This window comes from Crassostrea angulata, chromosome 8 (assembly GCF_025612915.1).
Source record: "Crassostrea angulata isolate pt1a10 chromosome 8, ASM2561291v2, whole genome shotgun sequence".
Lineage (NCBI taxonomy): Eukaryota > Metazoa > Mollusca > Bivalvia > Ostreida > Ostreidae > Magallana > Magallana angulata.
Genome location: NC_069118.1, coordinates 20,593,554 through 20,619,184, shown reverse-complemented (window position 1 = coordinate 20,619,184; position 25,631 = coordinate 20,593,554). Strand labels below are relative to the sequence as shown.

General features: G+C 34.2%; 1 protein-coding gene across 1 annotated transcript in view; it reads right to left on the bottom strand.

The window, feature by feature from the left end:
- The window catches only part of LOC128161547 (dynein axonemal heavy chain 3-like), a 76,758-nt gene extending 54,525 nt beyond the window's left edge, over nucleotides 1-22,233 (bottom strand). Inside the window, exons 1-5 of the mRNA XM_052824858.1 lie at nucleotides 21,902-22,233; nucleotides 20,072-20,167; nucleotides 16,684-16,852; nucleotides 10,696-10,795; nucleotides 6,872-7,077 (exon numbers count right to left, since the gene is read on the bottom strand). Coding sequence (XP_052680818.1) covers nucleotides 6,872-7,077; nucleotides 10,696-10,795; nucleotides 16,684-16,852; nucleotides 20,072-20,167; nucleotides 21,902-21,916 — 586 coding nt within the window. The 5' untranslated portion in view covers nucleotides 21,917-22,233. The remainder of the gene's footprint in view (nucleotides 1-6,871; nucleotides 7,078-10,695; nucleotides 10,796-16,683; nucleotides 16,853-20,071; nucleotides 20,168-21,901) is intronic.
- Nucleotides 22,234-25,631: the final 3,398 nt, after the last annotated feature.

Below are 25,631 nucleotides of genomic sequence, written 5' to 3'. Positions count from 1 at the left end.
GAACTGGTTTTAATAATGTATACCGGTACTTAAATGTGGATAAACATTTAGTTTAGAACAGACATCCCTAGTAAACATTAAGGACAGGAATATTAATTCACATACCCCTTATTCTTGTCATGCACTAGACATGGTAGAATAGAAAATTAAATATCTCCCTCTTTGTAAATTTACAAAACAGATTACCTCTAATGGCTCTTTAAAAATTCAGCTTTTAATGGAATTGTTTTTCAAGCTTTTGAAACAGACAAGTGAAAATATAACAAGAGGCCCATGGGCCACATCGCTCACCTGAGGAACAATAGGTATGATAAAATCAGCTTAATGGAGTCATAATACAAACTATCTGGACAATGTACAATAATACATGTAGATCCTGTATAATTAAAAACCCTTTTTTCCTTTGAATATTCTTATGTTTATAATCATTAGTCCCTTTTCTAACAGGATGATTTTATAGTCATATCATATGTTGAGTATTGCAGTTCTCAAAAAGATCCTTAACAATATAATTTATATAAGGGATATAAACGTACATCAAACTCTGAACCTTCTCGGGAGGCCAAAGAATTGTCCTGGGGCCAAAGTCTTAACAATTATGAAGAATCATCTGGCTGATTAGTTTCTGAGAAGATTTTTTAAAGATTTACCCTATATATTCCTTTGTTAAACTTTGACCCCCCCCCCATTGTGGCCCCACCCTACCCCTGGGGATCATGATTTTCACAACTTTGAATCTACACTACCTGAGGATGCTTTCACACAAGTGTCAGCTTTCCTGGCTGATTAGTTTCTGAGAAGAAGATTTTTTAAGATTAACTCTGTGTATTCCTATGTAAAACATCGACCTCCAATTGTGGCCCCACCCTACCTCCGGGGGTCATGATTTTCACAAATTTGAATTTACACTACCTGAGGATGCTTCCACACAAGTTTCAGCTTTCCTTGCCGATTAGTTTCTGAGAAGCAGATTTTTAAAGATTTACTCTATATATTCCTATGTAAAACTTTGACCCCCCCCCCCCCCCATTGTGGCCCCATTCTACCCCAAGGGGTTATTATTTTAACAACTATGAATCTACACTGCCTGAGGATGCTTCCGAACAAGTTTCAGCATTGCCGGCTGATTAGTTTCTGAGAAGAAGTTTTTTAAAGATTTACTCTATATATTCCTATGTTAAACTTCGATCCCCCATTGTGGCCCCACCCTACCCCCGGGGGTCATGATTTTCACAACTTTGAATCTACACTACCTGAGGATGCTTCCACACAAGTTTCAGCTTTCCTTGCCGATTAGTTTCTGAGAAGCAGATTTTTAAAGATTTACTCTATATATATTCCTATGTAAAACTTCAACCCCCCCCCCCCCCCCAATTGTGGCCCCATTCTACCCCAAGGGGTTATTATTTTAACAACTTTGAATCTACACTGCCTGAGGATGCTTCCGAACAAGTTTCAGCATTGCCGGCTAATTAGTTTCTGAGAAGAAGTTTTTTAAAGATTTACTCTATATATTCCTATGTTAAAATTCGATCCCCCATTGTGGCCCCACCCTACCCCCGGGGGTCATGATTTTCACAACTTTAAATTTACACTACCTGAGAATGCATCCACACAAGTGTCAGCTTTCCTGGCTAATTAGTTTCTGAGAAGCAGATTTTTAAAGATTTACTCTATATATTCCTATGTAAAACTTCGACCCACCATTGTGGCCCCACCGTACCCCTGGGGTAATAATTATCACAACTTTGAATCTACACTACCTGACGATCCTTCCACACAAGTGTCAGCTTTCCTGGCCGATTAGTTTCTGAGAAGAAGATTTTTTAAGATTTACTTTATATATTCATGTTAAACTTCGACCCACCATTGTGGCCCCACCCTACCCCCGGGGGTCATAATATTCACAACTTTGTATCTACATTATCTGATGATGCTTTCACACAAGTTTCAGCTTTCCTGGCTGATTAGTTTCTGAGAAGAAGATTTTTAAAAATTTACTCTATATATTCCTATGTTAAACTTCGACCCCCCATTGTGGCCCACCCTCAGGTGAGCTAAAAATGTGTTAAGTTTACAATACAATAAGTTGTTAAAGTTGGTTTCTGGAAGAACAGACTTTGAAATTTTTCTTAATAAATATTGACATTTTTTTTACTTTTTTAATCTTTAGTTTTTAAGATCTGTGTACAAACATAGAATTGTGAGCAAATCTATGTATCTTGCTTATAATTCGAAGTTTAACACTCAAATATGGTTAGTAAATAGAAATTGTAAACAATTAAACACAAGAAACATGCACTACATGTATAACAAATAAAGAACACAATTTATTTTTCGAAATGAATCATATATATGATACATGTATATACCTACATATTTCCGTCAGCGATATCAAACTCTATTTAAACTGAATAAACTTGAGAAAATGCCGAGCATCTCAACAAAACTTATTGCATTAATCTTCCATTACGCAAAAGATAATGCCGAATTACCGATAGAATGAATTGTATTTCAGTACCCCTACATCAGATTTTGCTTAATTTGCGCAGGAAAACAGTTAACTGTTTGATTTACCGAAGTCTCTGTTTGATTTGATACGTAAAAATCACGAAATACAGACGATAGTTTCCAGGTTACAAAGCATAAATAATGAAAACGAAACGAAAATCAGAACAAGCTAACACCAACGTCATGTGTGAAAACTGTCAACGCATTGAAATATTTAGCCTCAATTTACTTCACAAAATCGGCACCAATATATTTTGCATGTTTCAAAATTGCCCTTCATACGCGAACTGTTGCACAACAAGCAATTTTATCATAGTCCGATCGACCCTTTTTCGTATAATGTCATGGCTGCTTGAAACAAAGAACCTCGTTTTAGAAGTATGGAATCATTTTACCGGATGCCGAACCCGAAGCTATTAAACTGATTGAAACACGCCTTTCCTTTATTATTATTTTCGTAATAACTCAAATTTGAAACAGAATTACACCTTAATTTTTGCAATTTATATTTTCCTTCCCATAAGGATAATTTATGCTAAACTGCGTTGAATTTGCATCGGTAGTTCCTGAGAAGAAGATTTTTAAAAATGCACCCCCCTTTTTCTACAGTTTCAAGATTTTCTCCGCTTTGAATGCAGATCGGACTTTTATTTCTGCAATTTATATTCGCCCTCCCATAAGGATGCTTTGTGCCAAATTTGGTTGAAATTGGATAAGCGGTTTTAGAGAAGAAGTTCAAAATGTAAAAAGTTTACAGACGGACAGACGGACGGACGGACAGACGGACAGACGGACGGACAGACGGACGACGGACAAAATGTGATCAGAATAGCTCACTTGAGCTTTCAGCTCAGGTGAGCTAAAAAGCATAAAAACTTTAATCTTTTAAATAGCTGTGTACACATATATTAAAAGTGTGCTATACTGTTCGAGAAAAGAATTGGACCATTAAAACTTAATTTTTAAAGATTGGGAATGAAAGACAAATCCTCAAAGACCTACATATGAATGTATACTTTTTTTTAGTTTACAAAGGTAATTTCAATTGGATTAATCTACTTATAATGAATTTTAATCCTTGTTTTCAAATCATGATCAAATTACCTTTAAGCAGTTAAGTAATCATTTATTAATTTTCTTATCAGTGGGAAAGTGAATTCATTTTTTAAAATATAATTTATAAATACATGTAATTGTATTATAAATTGTGTTTATTTACACATGCTTCAATTTTATGAAATTTAACTTCACAATTGTTCAAAACAACTTGAAAAGTACAAACATTAAAGAAGATATTATCAAAACGTCCTAATTTTAATGGAGTGCTCAAAAGATTGTTTATATGTGAAATTTCTCACAATAATGCTTTAAAATATTTTCTAAATATTCAAAAGATTTTTTTTTATAACATTTAAATCTTATCTCAAAAAGATCATGCATGCAAAAAGTTTGCATGATCTGCACTAACAAACTTGTCAGACGCCCGTTCTTTATAAAACATAGAATTGTATCCTTCAATTCAAGTATTTATATGTAATATATTAATCAAGAAACCTATCACGTAACATAATTGATATCAAAGAAGTGTCAAAAAAGTTCAAACGAGTACCCATTGCATGAAAAACTAAACACATGTTCAAAGGGTACCTCGAAAACCCGTGTCACAGGTCTAGCAAGCAAATCAATCATTTCTGACAAGAAAGTCTCAACCCTGGGTCCAAAGATGAACATTCTGTATATAGAGATATAAAGTATGCCAGAAGAAAAAAAAAGTTGGGGTGAAAGGATCTGTCGTAAATGTGTACTCTAGCAGCTAATCATCAGAAATCAATAGGTATTGAGCAAGTTCATCTTACTTCATGAACGCCCCAAGCTCAACAGAGGCGCATATCAATACACATATTGAAAAAAAAAAATCGCATTTCCCGATGCTATCAATGAAACTGATCAATGAGGCACACCTTGTCAATGGGTGAATGTTTAAAATGTCGGCAAATATATATCACACCTTATTTAAAAGTAAATGAGGGATTTATAGCTGGTGAGGTTTTGCATTCTCATAGCTGGGATCTTGACGGTTCGGAACAATACTGTGCTAGGTATAGCGGTCTCTGCCAGGCTTTAAACCCTGCGCGTCTGTCAATCTGGTGTGAGAACTTTATCGACGAGAAATTTCAATTAGTGACAGCCTGGTCACAGATAGCTTGACACTTGAAACATTTCTTATCAGAAAGAACATGCCTACTGACAAGCCCGTATCATCAAGAATACAGATATTAAACAGCAGAAATCCACATAGATTCCATGAATTTCAAAAAACAAAACAATTATTTTTTGCATCAGTTGGACTGTCCATCTCCTATTGCATGTACCTGGTATGTTTATTGTACTTTCAATTAAATTGCAATTTTCAATTCCAAACTGATGTGGGAAGCAAAATCTCATATAACATACCTCTCTTTTATTATAAGCTGTATAGTACAGACCAGTTAAAAGTTGAGATTTAGATAATTGGTTTGGGATAAACATGGACCCAGACAGGTGTACATACTAAATTAAAATAAGTATGTGAAGTTCCCTAGCAATCGTCAAGAGCTAGGTAAACCTGGCTCAAATTCTGACAGACAGAAAGCTGATTTACTTTTAAAAAGGAAGACATAGAAGTGAAAAAACCTGTTTAACAACCAACACAAGTGTCACACTATAATAAGCCTGCATGTATAATCTGACCAAATAACTGAAGGATTTCAAATCCATAAGTAAAGTCAGCTCTGCAGTGCAAGCTTCAAGTACTTACGTAATTTTCTGACATGTACTTTACACAATGGGTGCTTAAAAATTGTCTTCAATATTACGTTGAATTCTAACAAGCAAGAATTAGGTAATTTTGGATTTGTGTGTTGAATTGAAATCCGTATTATTTTCTTTGACTTCTGCATAATGTTTTGCAACTGTTGTGACTATCATGTTTACCTCGGAAAGATAAATATATCCATGTTTGGATGAGTTTTAAATTATAGTGATTTTCAATTTCAAGCACTACCAGTACATATTCTAAAACAAAAACTGAGATAAAACTCATTCTAAGAACCAATTTGAAAACTGCATGAACTAAACTCCTTCCAGTATGCTTCGAAAATGATATAAATCTCATTCTAAGACCTAAAACTGAAAATGAATTCATTCTAAGACCCATATCAATCAGAGACACCTGGGATCCACAATCTAAGATCATTTCACAGCAGGGTCTAAAGGTAATAATTTACCCACAGATCCAAATCCCTTTACACACATACCGAGGACCAGTAAACTCAAGTTCATGTTCAAAATGTTTCAAACAATCTCTAACAAACCTTAGCTATTTCTTTTGTCTTTGATATTGTTAAAATAAAAACAACTAAAACTATTTTCTCTCTTGTTGTCTTCGAATCGTGGAAACGCAAATATTTTGTTTTTAAATTTTCACAAAAGAAAATTTGCACGTGTTATAAGTAAACCGGCTTTCGTATACTAGATTTAACTTTTGGTATCAATCACGTCCCTGCTAAACAACTGTATCCCTATAAAGGAAACTACGGCAAAGTTATGTGACAGTTTCCCTAAACACCACAACACTGGTATCAAAATCTCTCCACAGAGCAAACAGCTATAATCTTTGATGTTCACAGACCACTCGAATCTGTCCGACATGCCTTGCCTTCATTAGTTCTTCCCTGATAGTCTCTGTATTTTACAAGAGCATATAGCATAATAAAGTGCCAGCCTTCTGAGTTTCTCTTTGTCTCTATCTTCATGCATTGTAGACTAATATTAATTTTTTTACACATCAAAAGGTAAAAGGATGATATAAGGTTCAAAAACCCTTTTTTATGATGCACCATTTTATCTGCTTCATCTGATACTTTTACCTGTAATCTAACTAAAACAAACACCCTGCTAGGATTAAATGGCATATTAATGCAGATTCTTTAACAGTTTCATCAACAGAGCTTTCCAAGAAGGGTCAAACACTTGGACTTTGTATATTTCAAACAAATATTCATGAAACTTGCAACTGCATGTTGATGCATGTAAACCAAGACTTTTTATTTCAAAGTAAAAACTACTAGAATATAAAACTCTACTGGTACACATAACCAGTATAAAATCAAATTCTACCCAACGCTGTAAGCTTCACCTACCATTAATATAACCTTACACAGAACTCTCCTCAAATGGGTCTAACACTTTTACAATTCAAGAAAATGGTTAAGAAACTTGGCAAATGTTGATGCATAATGTAAACCTAGAATTATTTTTGGAACAGGCTAACCAACAACCAGCGTATCAAATTCTACAGGCCGCCGGAAGCTTCACCTACCGTTGATATAACTACTGTATCCCGTGTCACTCTGGTTGATAGATGGCGCTGTGTGGACTTTCCCGCGGCTTCCGTTGATGGGGGGTAAAGTCGTCTCCTGGTAAGAAGAGCTGACGTGGCCGTTTCCGTTTGGAATCTCCGGGAGAACGAAGTCCGAGTCTGGGTGGATGATTTTTCCTGTGTCTAGGTTGATAAGTGCATGGAAGCTGTAGGAAAAATTGTAATACACTATAAATGTGGATATCAATTTGTTCCATTTTTTTTATTTATGTTAAATACAAGGCAATTAGCACATAAACTTATGGATATTAGCTCACAGTACTGGTTTTATACTTTTATACACATGAAAATTCCAACGTTTTACACAAATTATGGTAATTTTTGCATAGCCGAGCTATAGATGAAAAATATCGAAGAACTATATCAAGGAAAAAGGAAATTAATGTAAAAGTCTGGAATGGCGGACTGCTCATATTCAAACCTGCTAACTTCAAACACGAAAGGATTGTGGTTGTCTGTTTTACTTCTGAGCAAACATTACTGGTACACTTTCACTATAATATAATTACTTACAACATCAGAAACTTTTTCAAAATGAAAGAAGTAGAATTCTTCTATTAGGGGTACATAAACAAAGAATTCTGAGATTAAAGACTGAGTTATCAAACTTTGCTGAAGAGGAGACAACATTAAGACAGAACAACAGCTGAAACTCTGTTATAATTTAAGACAATTAAGCACATGAAAAAAAATCATTTAGTTGATGGATCCTTTGATGTGTTAGGTGGTATGATTTACTGTGCCTCTATTATGTATCTATAGACATGATAGATGTTGTCCCTATTACATCAGACCTTCATTCAATCTCATAAAATCTCTGTAAGTATCAGGGGGAAAAAACGGTGTCTTCATTTGTTTGATTGATGCTGACATTACCTGCTCAATAATTCATCAAGACATAATGTCGGAAAGAAAAAAATCCATGCTATTAAAAAACCTTTAACCTTAATTAAATGTCCTTTATTTCCTATCATCCAAAGCCGGCCATCAATAATTCACTAGATCTGTGAAGAAGATAAGGATCAATATCCAAAACTTTTAGGCCTGTGAAAATTCACAGAAACCAACTGGAAACTTAAGATAGGCTAGAGGACAGTTAACACTGAAGACTGACAATCTCTTACAACCAGCTGTGACAAGAAACCTCAATCACTTTGACATTTCATTGCATCATCACCAGAATCTTTCACACAACTAACATTACCACAAGTACTTCTAATAGAATCTCTGGCAACTTCCAATTACTATAATCTTATGTATATATTTACTATTACTAAAATCTTATATAATACAAACTGCCTTTAATTACTATAGAATCTTAGACAATTACTGAATCACTAGAATTTTTGACAATTAATTAACTTACTTTCACTAAAATCTCTAACAACTTTACTATAATTTATACCATAAACTTAAAAAATTAATTGCCTGTCTATAAAATCTTTTTTTTTTTGCTATACCTATCATTAGAAGTTGTTCAGAATTCTAGTGAGGTCATTCATCTCTGGAATCTCTACAATCACTGACAATCTGCTGTCACTAGGAGTTACAATCACTGACAACTTACAGTAGAAACTACAATCACTGACAACTTACAGTAGAAACTACAATCACTAACAACTTACAGTAGAAACTACAATCACTGACAACTTGCTGTAGAAACTATAATAGCCGACAACTTGCTGTAGAAACTACAATCACTGACAACTTACAGTAGAAACTACAATCACTGACAACTTGCTGTAGAAACTACAGTCACTGACAACTTACAGTAGAAACTATAATCACTGACAACTTGCAGTAGACACTTCAATCACTGACTACTTGCAGTAGAAACTTCAATCACTGACAACTTGCTGTAGAATCTACAATCACTGACAACTTACAGTAGAAACTACAATCACTGACAACTTGCAATAGAAACTACAATCACTGACAACTTACAGTAGAAACTACAATTACTGACAACTTGCTGTAGAAACTACAATCACTGACAATTTACAGTAGAAACTACAATCACTAACAACTTACAGTAGAAACTACAATCACTGACAACTTGCAGTAGAAACTACAATCACTGACATTTTGCAGTAGAAACTACAATCACTGACAACTTACAGTAGAAACTACAATCACTGACAACTTGCGGTAGAAACTACAATCACTGACATTTTACGGTAGAAACTACAATCATTGACAACTTTTGCTTTTACAAAAAACATGCAACTGTAAAGATAGAATCATTGAAAACTGACTGTCACTAGAAACTGACAACTGCGAGTAAATCACTTGAATGACACTTTACCAATACAGTAACTGAAACCTATGAATTTATTACTGACGAAGAAATTTTCAACTGCTGACAGAACTCACAAAAAATCATTAAACTACTGACAACTTTATCACAAGGTTACACACTTTCTGAAAAGTGGAAACCTTACACTTAAAATTTCAACATTGCTTAAATATAAACATGGAAAATCAATTAAGTCATCTTATATCAAACTTCACCATAAAAATAAAAACCGCAGTGCATGTTCACACTTATAATTCTACAATAACAAAACAACTTTTTAACTCAAATCTTAAAAATTCAAGAAAATTCAAATTAAAAAAAATGTATTCCTTATTTGTTTAAGCATATTTACTGTCTTCTCCAAGGTTATAACTTTAGCTAGGTTTGCTCAGTGTTCCATTCGACTACGTTTCAATTGTAACAAGATATTCACTGACACATGTAAATGGAAAACTGTAAGTAGTTGTCAAAAATATCTTTTAATTTTCATATAGAAATTGCAAATTGATCTTTACAACAATAATACTTTAATCTTAATGGCTGCTACATTCCAAAAGCATGAACCAAATTTTATTTTAAAAGGTCCAATCCAGAGTTATATTTAGATTTTTATGTAACCAAAATTAAAGGGTATACTATCAACATTGAAGAAAAGTACAAATGTATTTTTTAAGTTCACCCATTAAATTGCCTTGACTGATAATTTAAATGTAATGGTAGCAATACACTATTTTCTACCTTTTTAATTTTGACAGCCTACTGAACTGTTAACAAAAGGACAATTTAATACATGTAGAAAAATTACTTTTCATCAAATGTTAATTTGCAATATATTCTAGTGTACACCTTAAAATTCACTTTATTTAGAATTTTGTACCCATTTCCCTTAGAAATTAACCCCCTACAAATCTAACCTCATTGCCCGATAAAAATCAAAGCACTAAAAGTACTGAAAGGCCCTTACAAAGGCTTATAGATGGTTCTGGCAATTACATAGTATTATTTACCTCTTGGAAAACAGGAGCTTGATACTTTTTAACAAAATTATATGATGTGTAATTTGATTATAATATAATGTAATGTAATACAAGTAATTTCATTACCGTACATCATGATGTCAATTGTGATTGGCTATGTAAATTCAGTTACCAATAAGATGATGTAATTGAAGACCGGCCGCCCAACCTCTTTAACATTAATTATTTTCAATACTAATTTTGTTAATATGTAATATTTTTGTACTAATTCAACATTTCTGTTACAAAGCTTCTAAACATTGATCACTGCTGTTGTCTTTGGCTACATATGTGGGTTTAAATTCAGGAAGTAAGTAAGCTATATGCTGTCAATTAAATGAGCTTTAAAGTTTGATTGAAAACTAATATGTAAATAAAGCACAAACACCATTTCACTAGAGTAACACTGGGTTGCATTTGAGACAGTGTTTTGAACTTCTTGACCCCCTCACCTTTTTCTCCTTGGGTCAGCACTAACATGTGTCCTCGGTACAGGACTAGGCGTTCTAGCTTGTCTTGGAGCCAAATAAAAATTCTCCTCAGTTGTGAAATCTACAACGACAAAATTTTTGATATAAACATTTACCTTTAATGATTGTAACTGCTAAATAAGCACATACAAGATTTATATGTCTTGTACAGCATGTATAATCCTATATCATCTCAATACATGTGATTTCTTTGATCATTGTTGAAAAGTTAATTTCTTTAAAAAGTCAAATGGCTCAGATTAAAAGATATTTTACAAGGTTTATTTAGCAATTACTTCACATTTCGACCATGCCTGTGCATGCATGTTTAATCGAAGTCCAGTTGAAGTATCATGGAATCTTATGAACTCTTTTAAGTTCACTGACTCTCAATAAATTAGGAAGTAACTTCAGTTGGAAACTTCAACAATATCAAAGAGATCACGATAAGATATCTGACATACCACCTGTATGTGCAATTATGTGTCAACATCACCTTAAACATATTTTTTTCTCTCTTATGTCTACAAGTATCACCCCTCCTTTCCGAACACAATATAGTAATTTGACTCAAAGAAATTAAATTCTTTGTCCTGCACACGACAGTATTTGCCTGGACAGTGCATTAAAAAACCCAAATAATTAATTTCATTCAACTCATTTTCAATTCTAATATTTGATCTCCTTTACGCTCGATAAAGAAAGAGGACAAACACACACTTGTCATGCCAGTGATATTAAAGGACAAAAATGTCCCTCTTTTTGTGTATTGACTTTTAAACCTTTTCAGAGAAATAATGCTTTACTCATTGAATATACCTAAGAAGCATGGGCTGATTTATGAGACTCAAATTTGAGGTTATAAATTACACAGGAAATCTACATACTAATTGAAATTTACTTATGATTAGGTACAGTGTTTGCCCTTTTTTCCTACATATTAACCAAATCTTGTTGTTTGGATGAATTTCAAATAAATTCCACATAAAATACACTCTTCTAATAGAACCATTTTGACAAGGCCTTGGACTTTCAGTTAGGATGTCATATCTATTTCTTGCATCAAAACAAGTTAAAATGACGCTGGTTTCAAGCAAAATATACACCGACTATATAGTTTTCAATCATAGGCAAGACAAATCTTGTTGATTTCAAAGAGCCATGGCTGAATGGCCAGCCATGAAATATACATGCCTACGTTATATTGCCGACTGAAACAACTACCCTAAGTCCAATTTTGTTAAAATGGTTCCAATAGAATTCTTCGATTCATAGAGACCCAACATTCATGACTTTTCCTTTAATCCCATACACAGGTGGGCAGTAGAAGTGGGATTAAAGTATTAATTCATATCCATTTCTAACATCTATTAATAGTCTAGACATTTACATAATCAACTTGCTGAATAAGATATAACCATTCACAATCTGCTTTTTTAACAGCATATTGCTAATCTTAGTAGTAATCCAACAGTTTCATACAAATATGTTTTAAATGCCAAGTAAATATATCATGTATATAGTGGCATGATTTTTTTCTCCTTTTTGTGATCAATATAATCTCCCACCAAACAAAGTGACAGAAAAGTTTCTACATTTGATATTAAATGTATATTAAAAAGAATAAATGCATGCAATGTTTAAAAAAAGTTCTAAAATCCTATCACTATATAGAGACAAGCTTATTGTCTTTCTTTTAAAGAACAGTGGAATTATGTAAACTGCTAATTATAACCCATCTACATTTGTGTTGACAAACTACCATCTATAGTCTTAAGAAATAAAAGATTTGAAAAAAAAAGAACTAGTCTATTATAGTAAGTATAGACAATCAAAAGCTATTTAACACTGTATTCAATATTCAACATAACATGGTCACTGCTTAGGCAATTACCGGTAATATCATTTAAGAACACATCAGAGCAAAAGTTGAAATAATTTTTCATTAAAATATATCAAAGGAAAATCTCCCATAACAGCTATTATAGCAATTCAATAAATTTTGTCAATTAATCAATCACTCAGAATTGAGACATCATAAAAAATACACATATTTTATGGTCAGATGAAAATCTCTTAAGAGAATCATTTTATATCATAACCATAAAACATTAATAGTCTGCATGGGTATAAGGTAATTCAATTCTCAAATCTGCTAAGTAAATACATGTATAGTTACAATGCACAATGGATGACAAAAAACACACTTAAATTTCCAAGTGTTAATGTGCTATTCAAATAAACCAAATGCAACAATAGGTCTTAACATCAACGCATTTGATACAGTGTATTGTTTGGCTCCGTTTCACATACATGGATATTGCTAAAGAAAAGTATTTATTATTAATTCAAAGTGTTCAAAAACAAAATTAGCTATCAAAGAAAAAAATCTCAATACTTATCAAATGTGAATTAAATAGAATGCATACAAATGCAAGAAAGGATTAGGCACACAAACTGAAGTGTAAAAAGGTCTAGTTGTTGCTATTGTACACAAAACCTTTGTTACTCCACTGCATACGCTGGGGTTGTATGCCTTCTGTTGTACCTACCCTTTGATTTGGATCGACTGCGGTCATACCTCTGTGTTTCGACAGAGGTAAATGGGCGATCAGACAGAGAAACTAGGGAAAACAGTATATTATATATACATGCAATAAAACTCACCACTTATTATTGTTACCAATTAAGTCAAATCAGACGGCAAAATGCTTTGTAATATATCACAGTTCTTATGAACAATTTAATAAAGCTCTTGAAATTCTATGAAAATTAATAATGCATCAAATTATATCTAGGTAAAGTGCAAAGTCTTTCAAAGTTTTCCCCCTAGGGATAGATTGAAGTTTTATAACATCTTTTTGTAAATGAAGTTATTCCAAAGAAAATATGAAATCTTTATTGAAGCAATTACTTCTAGAACTCTTGCTGCCTCATAAAATATTGCGCCCTTGAAAAATGAAAGGCTTGAAATACACCCTACATCGAGAATATTACTGTTTGTTTTGGGGTGTTTGGGGTCAACTGATTAAATATAATAAACTTGAAGTGTGTATTGGCTGCCAGTTTGGTGTTGAATTGGTCCAGACAACAAGCAACAAAATCAAACAATGAATACCGCAGGATTCCACTGTATACCTTAGTTCAGTAACAATGTAACTTTAATACCAGACATTTTTGCATACATCCATGCCTTAATTGTCAATTTCTCATTTGAAAAAAGACCACTGGTACCAGTAATCGTTTAATTTCTTTTTCTTTGTATCAAACTTGCATACATACTGTTTTTTCTTATATCTTTTTAAGATTAAAGGAAATCAGAATTTTTTCAAAACTAAGTCTATGTAAATGTTGAACAACGACAGTCTTGTTAGCTTTTTAAAGCAATGTTTTAGTGCTTTGAGTTGAAAGCAAATATTACATACATAACTAAATAAGGTCTTTAGTTCTTTTAATACAGGACCAATGTCTGAGTATCTGAGGACTGAATGTAAAATTCATTGTTCCTTTCATTTTTCACACAGAATGCTGGAGACAACTTCAACTGTTAATACAGTCAATTGTTTCAAAGACTTGCGCCCCCCCCCCCCCTTCCCACTCTACCCCCCCCCCCCCCAAAGGAAAATATGAAATCAACCTCAATTTTATAACACCTGTTCTTTTAAACATATCCTTGTGTGTGTCATATACGGTTAACCTTTGTTATCTCGAACACTGATATCTTGAATAAAATGTATATGTATTTTACCCTTGATATCTCACATACTCTGTTATCTCTAAGTTTTCAAACAGTCCCATCTAGTTCGAGGTAACGTAGTTTGACTGTATAAGATACTCATCATAACCCCCCTCTCCACCTCATTTTTTTTAAATCTAACAATTGTGTGGTTTACAACAAATGGAGAATCATGCATTTTCTCTTCCTAGATCCTGTGTCATTTCAACCTTCTAATTTAATTTTATCAGCCATCCCAAAATCAATTCCTCAATACCATTTGTGTAACAATCGTAATATCTTTGTGAAATTAATCACTTAAAAGGATCAATTATATCGGCAGATAGCGCGGCATTATCACATACGCTCCTAACCCCTGGATTTGTATGTCTCTACATGAAAAACTTGTGTCAACTGTTATCCAGGATTTTATCAAGAATTTTTTAATTTCTGTATCTTTAACATTGGCATTCAATGTACTGTCCCTGTTAATATTCGCGATCACAAATGCATTGTCACAATGCTTAATTTAAACTGAAAACCCTTTTGTTGTAAATGTTATTGTGCATCTTTGATATTTAATCATTTGGAAATCAAATATCCTTACGGTAATTCCTTGATGTTTCTTAATTCTTATATATCAAAATTTTATGCATGCGTCAACAAGAAATTCTATCTTTTTTCAATATTGGATGAGAATTCAGACCTTTACGGATGTACAAAACACACATACACCAGCCGGTATGCTTCAGATTAAGATGAGATACACGAATGAATTTTTTGTTTACACAATTAAAAAACGTGTTAACAATTTTTTATTACAATTCATGGCGTTTTGATACAGGTATCATAACATACTTTACTTTATCATGTTATATTAAATAATTTTACCAGTAATTCTGAATTATTTTCATATTATTTTTTTTAATTTCAAAACAAACAATCAACAGCTTGGCAGATAGCAATTTAATAGAGTTTTCTTAAGTATATATAGACAAAGTTCAATCTAAATAGTTACTGCAGTCCTTTACTTATTTTTAAAATTGTCACTTGATAATACAGATAAATTTTAAAAATTTTCCTTAATGTTTTTAGTTTTTCTTAGTTAAAATTTCTTGTAAAGGACCTACATGGGTATAAACAAGTCATTTAGTAAATCCAAGTTCCATTCATACATACCAATAATCCCCACTCATGGTACAAAAATTCCCACAAGAAAAGGAGGGAGATATGGGTGCAGCCATACCATAATAAGACTTAATTTTATTTTTATCACATATTTTAGCATGATCCGCCTTAAATTAGACTAATCCACATGGCGCTGATATTGACTTTTAACGGATTAAGGAAACATGAATTCAATTTTTAAAAAGGGACCCACTGTTAAAAGCCTTCACAGTGCTGTGAAAACGCAATGTAAAAGTCAGAAGTGATAACGTGATCTGCCTCTGCATTATACAGCCTAGGGTTATTGGGAGACAAGATTTTGATGCAGTAAAAGCTTCTCATGTTTGGGGTTTAATTTTCTATGATGATCTGTATATTAATGCATATCATGTAGGCAGAATCTGCCCTATGACTTTAAATGCTATTACTCTATGTATAGTCAAATGTTTACTTCTCACAATTTTGAGCAATAAAATATTATCCTCTCTCTCTCCTCTCTCTCTCTTCTAGACTGCATGGTGAAATGTCAAAATTGCTGAAAGTTTTACACTCTCCCTTCCCATTCTTAAATGGTGAGAGAGGTAGAAGAAAATACATCTGATACCATTAACCATGCTTATTTTAAAGTATAGTAATCTTATATTTATACTGAGTTTACAATTGGTGAGAATTCAATATTCAAGATTATCATCTACTCATTCCCACATTCAATTTCATTACCTTCCCTCTTAGCACAAGAGTAATGGTCTAAATTTAATATTCTAATTCAAAAGAGCATCCAATCAAAGTAAAATGCATGGATTAAGAAAACTTCCACCAAAGCAATATTCTCTAAATTTTCACATATTTTCTTGAGGTTGAGTAGGGTTTTGTGTTTGCTGGATGCTGAACTTTTAAAAATTAATATTGACAAAACTTTAATGTTAAGCGAGTTTAACCACAAGGAAACTTATTTACCAACTGAATATGTAAGATGACCTACTACATGGAAATCTCTCCTTTTTATACACCTAAACAAAATTTTATAACCAACGCTTCTATATAGATTGAAATTCACAGAATTTGTCACTCCCAAAATGTATACTCACTTTGTTTTGTGGTTTCGTAGATGAAGGAGGCAGTCAGATGCCGAGCCTTGGGGCTGTAGTTGTTACCGATAGAATCACTGACATGTCGGAAGTGTTTCTTCTCTTTGATTGGGGCGGCCTGGGTCCATGACCCCCGCTCTAAAATCTTTGGTTTCTCACTGTATGCAGGCTATTCAAAATAAAACATTAGGTTATAACAACAATACAGTGAGTTGTTGAATGATAATAGTTTTATGAAAAAAAAAACAAAAAACATGTGCACAAGGATTTTCATAATCACTGAAAGCAAAAGTTACAAGCCACAAAAATATCTGACAATGAAACACTAGGCCTGCAATTATCAGTACTGGTGTGCGACCAGTTCTCACCAACTACCATTTCTCGCCAGTACATTGTGACGTATTTTTCGTATATAATTTTATGTGTTCATAAATGACATCACAATGTACTGGCGAGAAATGGTACTCTGCGAGAACTGGTCACACGCCAGTACATTTATTGATATGTATTTCTATAAATAAAAACAATGTCTCTAAATTTAGTTAATAAGACTAATGATTAAGTTTTCATGTAGTTCTGTCAATCGGATACCAATTTTCTTTGTACCAGTATTTAAACTGTTAAAAAAGAACCTGGGCCATATAGACCTACATAGTTACCCCCCCCCCCCCCCCCCCCGGTTGGCCTCGCACATATTTTTATGTAATCCTACAGTATATTAATAATCAAATAGTGTTGTCCGCCCTTGTGTTGAGACCTGATATGTTTAATCTATAAAACCATGCTTTGCCTGCAATCATTAATTTCCTTGAGAGGCAGGCACTCGAGGAGGTCACAATCTGAACGATCACGTGTACAAATTTATTGAGTGGACTTGATGTTTTAGACATATCCGACTTTAAACAAAACTGTTGTCTACCTCTTTTACTCAAAGTTTGCTTCGTTGAAGCATATATCATCCTAATGTGACCAGTTATTGTGATGCCTGCTTGTTACCGTGTTTTCACCCTTTCCCGCTTCTCTTTTCAGCATCTATGTCACACTTTCTTCCTCCAAACACAAAAGAGCTTTGATAACTTCAATTAAATTATGGCATTTATGCATTAAAATAAATCTCACAAACTATGCAATCTTATAGTGAACATCAAGATGTTATCCGATACCCCCGGTCATCTATTTATCTATTTTCTGCTCCAAAGGGATGGTGATTAGAGGTTTGGGGGGAGGGGGGGGGGCTGCATTTGAGAAACAATTTGCTCGTTTACAGTGTGGAGATCTCCAGTTGACCTCAATTTTTTACTTTCCAAGTAGCAAGTAGACGCTGGATATATCCTGGACCAGTTCTGGGAGTAGCAAACGAATACACCCCATGGACTAATCATGCTTCGCCTACATCATGAGGAGACGCACATGTGTGTCAATGGAGGTCGGGGGGGGGGGGGGGGGGATTTTCGGCGTATTGTAGAGTCCTACGAATCCAGAATTTTTTCCTGGGATCTATGAAAGATAATTCTGTCAGTTTGCAGGGGGTGGGATGTTCCACTGAAGGTCTTTTTTCAGGTAACTTTACCAGTGAATTTAAGAAGTTTAAATTTTTCAATTCGGGGGGGGGGGGGGGGGGGGTCGAATCCCTACCCTTCACCCTTGATCCGTGCATGCTATCTCTGACTGTGAGTTCAAATCATCATATCTCCCTGAGTAATGTGCTAGCTAGCACTTTTGATGTAAATCGAACGAGAACTAACTAAAATATTAAAAAGCAGGGTTATATAATTATTATACGCACGTGATTAAAGATATAGACATCTAAATAGTTTCTAAACAAAGATAAGAATCGATGAAAATTGCAAACGCGGCCGTTGTTTTAAAAAAGATATCGCCACCATCGAACCAGAAACTGTTCAATGTCGTCGGAAAATAGAAAAGAGTTTTCTTTCGTTAAAGCATCCTTTTGTAGCCGGACGTAGAATCGTAATTGATGTCTAATTGACTGTATTCAACGCCAAAAAAATTATAGCAAGAGAGAAGAACATGGAATTGTTTTATTGGACAAGATTTTATAGCGCTCAATAATGTTTCGCTGCCTTTCACCATTTCAAGTTCATGCGAGGTATATATGAGCTTATAATTATCAGGTTTGACCTTTTTATAATGGAAGAAAAAACTACACTTTTATTTTGAAATAATACAATGTGTTTTGGGACTATAATTCCTCTGTGTTTCAAGGTGCATAAAATGTAGTTTTACAAAGGATCTGAAAGGCACACGATGTCTCAAATTCGGGGTCTTTCACAGAAGGACTATTATTTTGTACTTAACAAGCAATTTCAACCTTCGCACGCAAAGAGAGAGAGAAAGAGAGAGATCGAGATCGAGAGAGAGATCATGTCCTCTGTTACATTAGTACTAAAAAATTGCTATCCAAGTCTATATAGATGACTAAGATTGCAACGTTAAAAATCACAACACGAAACCAGTTGACTGTTGCGATAGTATGCAATGATATGTAATATTTTCCTAGCTATTGATCTTAAATTGGGATCCGATTTTCAAATCGGAGATTGAACACGTTCAAGCCATGAGACGAATATACCCCGTGGCGATTGGAAATAAAAGTATGTGCTGGTACAAACAATTGGCTAGACGTGGGAAAACTTTTACCGCCAGGATTAGAAGAATACCACCCGTCCCCTACCCCCAGGATATTAAAGAACCCTCTCGTGATTTGAAAAAAAAACACGAAAGAAGTAACTAAAAAGAATAAATTGTATAATGTATATTGTTCATTTAATAATTTTGGTGTAAACCATGCATTTGAATATAACCCAAAAATATAGTGAAGTATGTTAAATTATAGATGTTAGTATAGTATTTACAAATTAGATCCTGAAAGTAGACCCATCCTCCTAATTCAGAATGCATTGCTCCAAACGTTATGTCTTTCCAAAAAATTATTTTAGAATTAAATTTGTTGTTGTGACTACTTTGTTATGGATGGACACGAACTGAATCGACGACATTCAGTATGATCTATATCAACTATTAAGAACAATTTTGATTTCTTTTTCGAACGATTATAAAAATTGTTCTGACAAATATACGGAGAGAGTATATATTTTGTGCAATTTGGGCAAACTTCTACCCGCGAAAATAGGTACATTTCAATGAATAGATAAACTTCCTGAAATTTGAACAACCCGTTTAAGAAACATTTGGAGGACGAAATGTATCGCATCGTATTCGCACGGAATGTACGGATTGCCAATGAGGCCCCTTATGGCATTAATAACATCGTCGGAAACTGTTGTTTTTTGTCATCCGTTTTAATGTTGAACACAACAAAATGATAGCAAAATAGAGTTTTAGCAAAGCAATAATCCTGTCTCACCTCTCTGGCACTCAGGGGCGGGAGATGTTGTATGATCCCGGGTCGGTGTTTTATCTCAAACTCGTTGGGCTGAGATATTGAGATTCCGAGATTACCCTGAAAAAATATGGATAAGAATGAAAAAAAAATCTTCTTTGTGCTATTATATTTATTACCATGAGAGAGAGAGAGAGAGAGAGAGAGAGAGAGAGAGAGAGAGAGAGAGAGAGAGAGAGAGATGAACACCTAGGAGGAAGCAACTTTTTTTTTTTTTTAAAAATAAATCATATGCAATTTTCAACTTATTTTAGAATAAAAGAAATTTAAACGTATAGATAATACACGTATGAAAAATAGATTAAAGTGAATAATTTGACCGAAAACGGTACTAGGAAGCATACATGTATTAATCTGATGAACGACTTTGACTCAGTCCGCGACAGGAATTTGGATAGAAGAACACATTCTTAAAAACATTCTTGCATTTTTGGCCTAATTTTTTTTCTATCATCGTGTACTCAACTACTTACAAGTTCACGACCTGAGTATATTGTAGTACGTGTACAATCTAACAGACATAGTTCAATAGTTCGAGCAACAACTAGCCATGGCCTACATCTCTATATATATACATGAACACATGCTGACTTGAGAGTGTTGCCATGATTTCTTTATACTACCCATAGCACGAATACGTGTATATGATAAATATATGGAAGTTAATCCGGGTGTTTACCGCCAGCGTATGTAGCCAACAAATACTTAATCGATCTGACTGGGATCCAAACAAATACTTAATCGATCGGAAACGAGGATAGATCCTAATTATGCCCCCGATATTTAAAGTTACAATGTAAATAACTTTCAACAGTTCAAACCAAATACATTTTAATGAACTAGTTTTTAATTAAAACCATTATAATACGTTTCAATCACACGCTTATAATAGCTCGTGGTATTATGATTTTTAACTGCGTAAGAGGTTTATCTTGACTTTTAGCATATAATCGGGAATTTGTTTTGCATGCATTAAAGTTTGACACATATTTTCGACTACACACCTATTTTTCTGAAAACGCGTGTAAACATGAAGATGATTCGCCGTGATTTAAAGAAATAGAAGAATATATAGTCAGGGTTAAATACCAGGCATATGCAATGTACGAAATGACGTCTCTCTCTCTCTCTCTCTCTCTCTCTCTCTCTCTCTCTCTCTCTCTCTCTGTATACATTTCGCTATGGAAAAAGCATACACCAATAGTATTTACATGCAGGTATACATATATACACGAAAATTTCAGGTATAAGCTCGTTTATATAGATTACATGAAGTTCAGTTGGAGCACAATTGGTTTGCACGTTGCATTGTCTACCTGAAGATTACGCGACACGAAGTTGTAATAAGACTTTTTTCCTGTTTGTTTATGAGCTGAGTAGAGAAAGTCCGTTTGAATAGATAGCTCTCAAATTATACAAGGTTTGTTACAATCCCAGAAAAGTAATATTGCAGATTTATTCAAGAAATAAAATATATCAGAACGGGCACCAGTGCTAAAGCTGTTAAGCTTAAAGAATACGTCTCTGAAATTAAGGGAAAAAAATGGATTTTACAGAGTTGGTAGATGTATTTTAACAATTCGTTTTCACTTATTTAAAACTTGTCATTTCTTCTGACTGGTAGATGATACCCCATAATTTAAAACCTTGCCAGTAAATAGGGCTTACACAACGTACAAACCTTCCTTTCTAATGCGTGAGAAGACTCTTTAAACTTCGTAAGAATGAAATCAATTTGAATCGAACCATTAAAAAAAAAATCAACAAGGTATGTGTAACTGTAAACTTTCTTACCGGTTTCAAAGGCATGGTGACAAGTTGTCAGTTTGTTCACTACATAATCAACTACATCTATATATCCCAAGTTATCATTTGAAAGAAACCTCCATCATCTGAACTTTTATATATCCACATATATAGAGAAAACAATTAAAATGAATTTCACATTTCACATCCGACTTTCACTTAAATTTCCTTTTCGTTTTCCCGTCACACTTCAACTCCTTTAGCCAACTCTTTAAATCGAGCACCTGTTCTTATGCAAATGAGTTGCTCTGGTAACTATAAACAATATGCCGAGAGGCCACCTCATGGACGACCCGATCCACCAGAAAATTGTTTGATTACACCATTTAAAAGGAAAAGCGTAAAAACATTGTCATTGTCAGTACTAGAGAGGGCTAGAGAGGCACCGTCGGAGCTGATCCGGACATATATTATAGTTTTTAATTTTTTTTTCTGGGGGGAAGTGTCACGCTAATTTTCGAGATAGGAAGCTCAGCGGGTGAAGGAATTGAAGAGGAGATCTACTATGTAAATAAGAGACACAGAAGGATATATAAATTTACCGCAAGTTTACCTATGATAGGGAACTCTCAGGTAGAACGAATTATTGACTTTCCCCATGCGGGGGTCTGTATCTACATCGACGCACCCCTCCTATACATACGCCGGTACCTGCTCCCCTAGTCACAACAGACTATACTATAGTAACACACAGGGATAATTTATATGACATCTCTTTTACCTATATCCTTTAAAAATGCGTTCAAAATATTGGAAAGCGCTACTGGGATCTGCTTTCCAAATAAGAGAGAGAGAGAGAGAGCACATTTGCCAGCGACGCGACAGTACATTGTATTTCAGTGTACATTTTAATTAATTATAAATTGATCAACGTCTACAATGTACACAATCTTTTTTGTAACATTAAGAAGCAGGCAGTACGTAATCCAAGCTCCAACCAAGAATCTTATTTACGAGGTGAATAACTTAAAAGCAAACTTTCAATTCACCGCTGCGCTCCGACTGCATAACTGAGATATATCGATACTATAGTCAAAATAAAAGGATTTACATTCACAGTGTTTATAGAATTCGATAGAAAATTGTATTATAAGTATATAATGTAACCTTTAAGTATATCGAGAAATTACAGGTTTGCGTGTATCGATGTTTACTAAAATGTAATATTTAATCAATAAATCGACTGAAAAAAAAATGAATAAAAGGAAAAGCATCCACCCCTTTAAAAATAAGACAAAAGTCCACGCACGATTCACGATGATCATTGCTTTGTTGCAGGGGGGACAACTCTTTTAAAAGTTCCGTCGACGTACCTAATTAATCTGCTGAATTTTGATGGAATATATGAAATTTGATTTCCAAACTGTTATTTAAGCTTAACTTGTTCATTCTAAAAAGATGCAGTAGAGAGAGAGAGAGAGAGAGAGAGAGAGAGAGAGAGAGAGAGAGAGAGAGAGAGAGAGAGATTCATTTATTATCTCAAAACCATGTAAATGATACAAGAGGTACATTATAAATATATAACCTATATGTACAAAGTCAGAGAGAGAGAGAGAGAGAGAGAGAGAGAGAGCACACTTGCCAGCAACGCGACAGTACATTGTATTTCAGTGTACATTCTAATTAATTATTAATTGATCAAGAGAGAGAGAGAGAGAGAGAGAGAGATTCATTTATTATCTCAAAACCATGTAAATGATACAAGAGGTACATTATAAATATATATATAACCTATATATACGAAGTCAGAGAGAGAGAGAGAGAGAGAGAGAGAGAGAGAGAGCACATTTGCCAGCGACGCGACAGTACATTGTATTTCAGTGTACATTCTAATTAATTATTAATTGATCAAGAGAGAGAGAGAGAGAGAGAGAGAGAGAGAGAGAGAGATTCATTTATTATCTCAAAACCATGTAAATGATACAAGAGGTGCATTATAAATATATAACCTATATATACAAAGTCTGAGAGAGAGAGAGAGAGAGAGAGAGAGAGAGAGAGAGAGAGAGAGAGAGATTGTTTGACATATTGACAATAATGTTAGGGTGTATTCATTGTTCGATTTAAAGGTATACTCAAGAATGCTCCGTAAAATGACACTGAAACCTAATTGAACTAAAAGTTTGTACTTTGTTTGCAATAACAAACGGTCGAACAATTAAAAAAAACCCATATTTTGTGTATTGCCTGAACAACACAGCTCTTTAAACAATGGTCTTAAATTTACTATATATATGGTTGTAATATCTTAATTTTATTGTAGTCCGGTCAATTTATCTTAAAAGTAACACATTCTAAATAATTTTATCAAATCGTCTACATGTTTAAGGAATTTAAGGGGTAAAGCATTTAAATGCAAGTTATGAATAATGAATGTACAATACCCCCCCCCCCCCCCCAATAAAAAAAATCAATAATATAAATACAAAGTTCTCAAAAAGTTTTTATCTTGAAAGCAGAAAACATGCAGTTGCAGTATCTTCTACATGTAAGTCTTTGTCTCAAGAATAGATAGATTGACAATACAATAATAATCAGTTGAAAATCACGCATACGTATTTCAAGTTCTATTATTTAAGCAAAACCACACTTTTTGCAGCCACAGACAACTAGATAATGAATGGACGGCATCTCATTCCCCAGAAACAAAACATTTTTTTAATCAATGTTTTTCCTGATGTTTTCAGACAGATACATGTAACTGCAAAAAATGCATGCAATTTTAAAATGCGACTTTTCAGTCACTGAAAAGAAAATACTAGTTTTTAAGTATACAAGTAACGGGTACATGTACATGTAATTATGCATCATTCTATATCAGGAAACAAGTACACCGTTCTTTGTAGTTTAAGGGAACACGTCTCTCTGATGCGTCTCTTCCATGTACACTCGGAAATCTCTCATGATGGCTGCCAAGGTCCTGCCGCGTTCCACTGTTACTGGCCTGTGTCTACCCTCCAAGAGTTTGTGAGATTCCCCGTGTCGCAGAGCGGACGGCGACCACGCCTCCAAAACCTTCCCGACCTCTCGGTCCAGAAACTGTCGATAAGCCTTGATGGAACGCATTTCTTTCGGCAAGATCTGTTTCGGTTTCTCTGGTATTGGCTCCAAGTTTGCTGAGGCCTCTTGCAACCGCATTACAAATCAGATTCGCCCGGGAGGCACATGGTGGGTTTGCTTGTGGTTTTCAAACTGTTGCCTAAAGAATCCAGAAATGAAACTGGTCGATTTGTCTTGCTGTACCATTAAATTTTGTTGATCAGGCTTGCTGTGATTTCCATCTTCTTTTATTGGTTGACCCATATTATCTTGTGGATTTGTCCATAACTCCCCCCCCTTTGTCTGCTTATAGACGCTCTTCAGATCATGATATCGTTTTCTAGCTGGTTGTTGTGAGACAGCAGAACACTGTTCAGTTTGTACCTCCTGTTGCATTACAGAAACTGTTAGCGGAATGCTTGATTTCGGTCTTATTGATATTTTCTGAGATTGTAACGAGGCTCCCTTAACAGACAGAGTCCCAATCCGGTTTATCGCTGGGTATTTCTTAAAAAACGCAGGATACAACTTGCTCAATCCCTTTATTCCGTTCACCTTGTCTCCTGGCAGTGAAGATCTTGGTGGGGTTGCTTCCGTTTGTAAATGGTCAGATGATCTATGATGGACACATTGAGAATTACTCGGGGGATTATCAAATAATCTTTCCCGTCTAAAACCT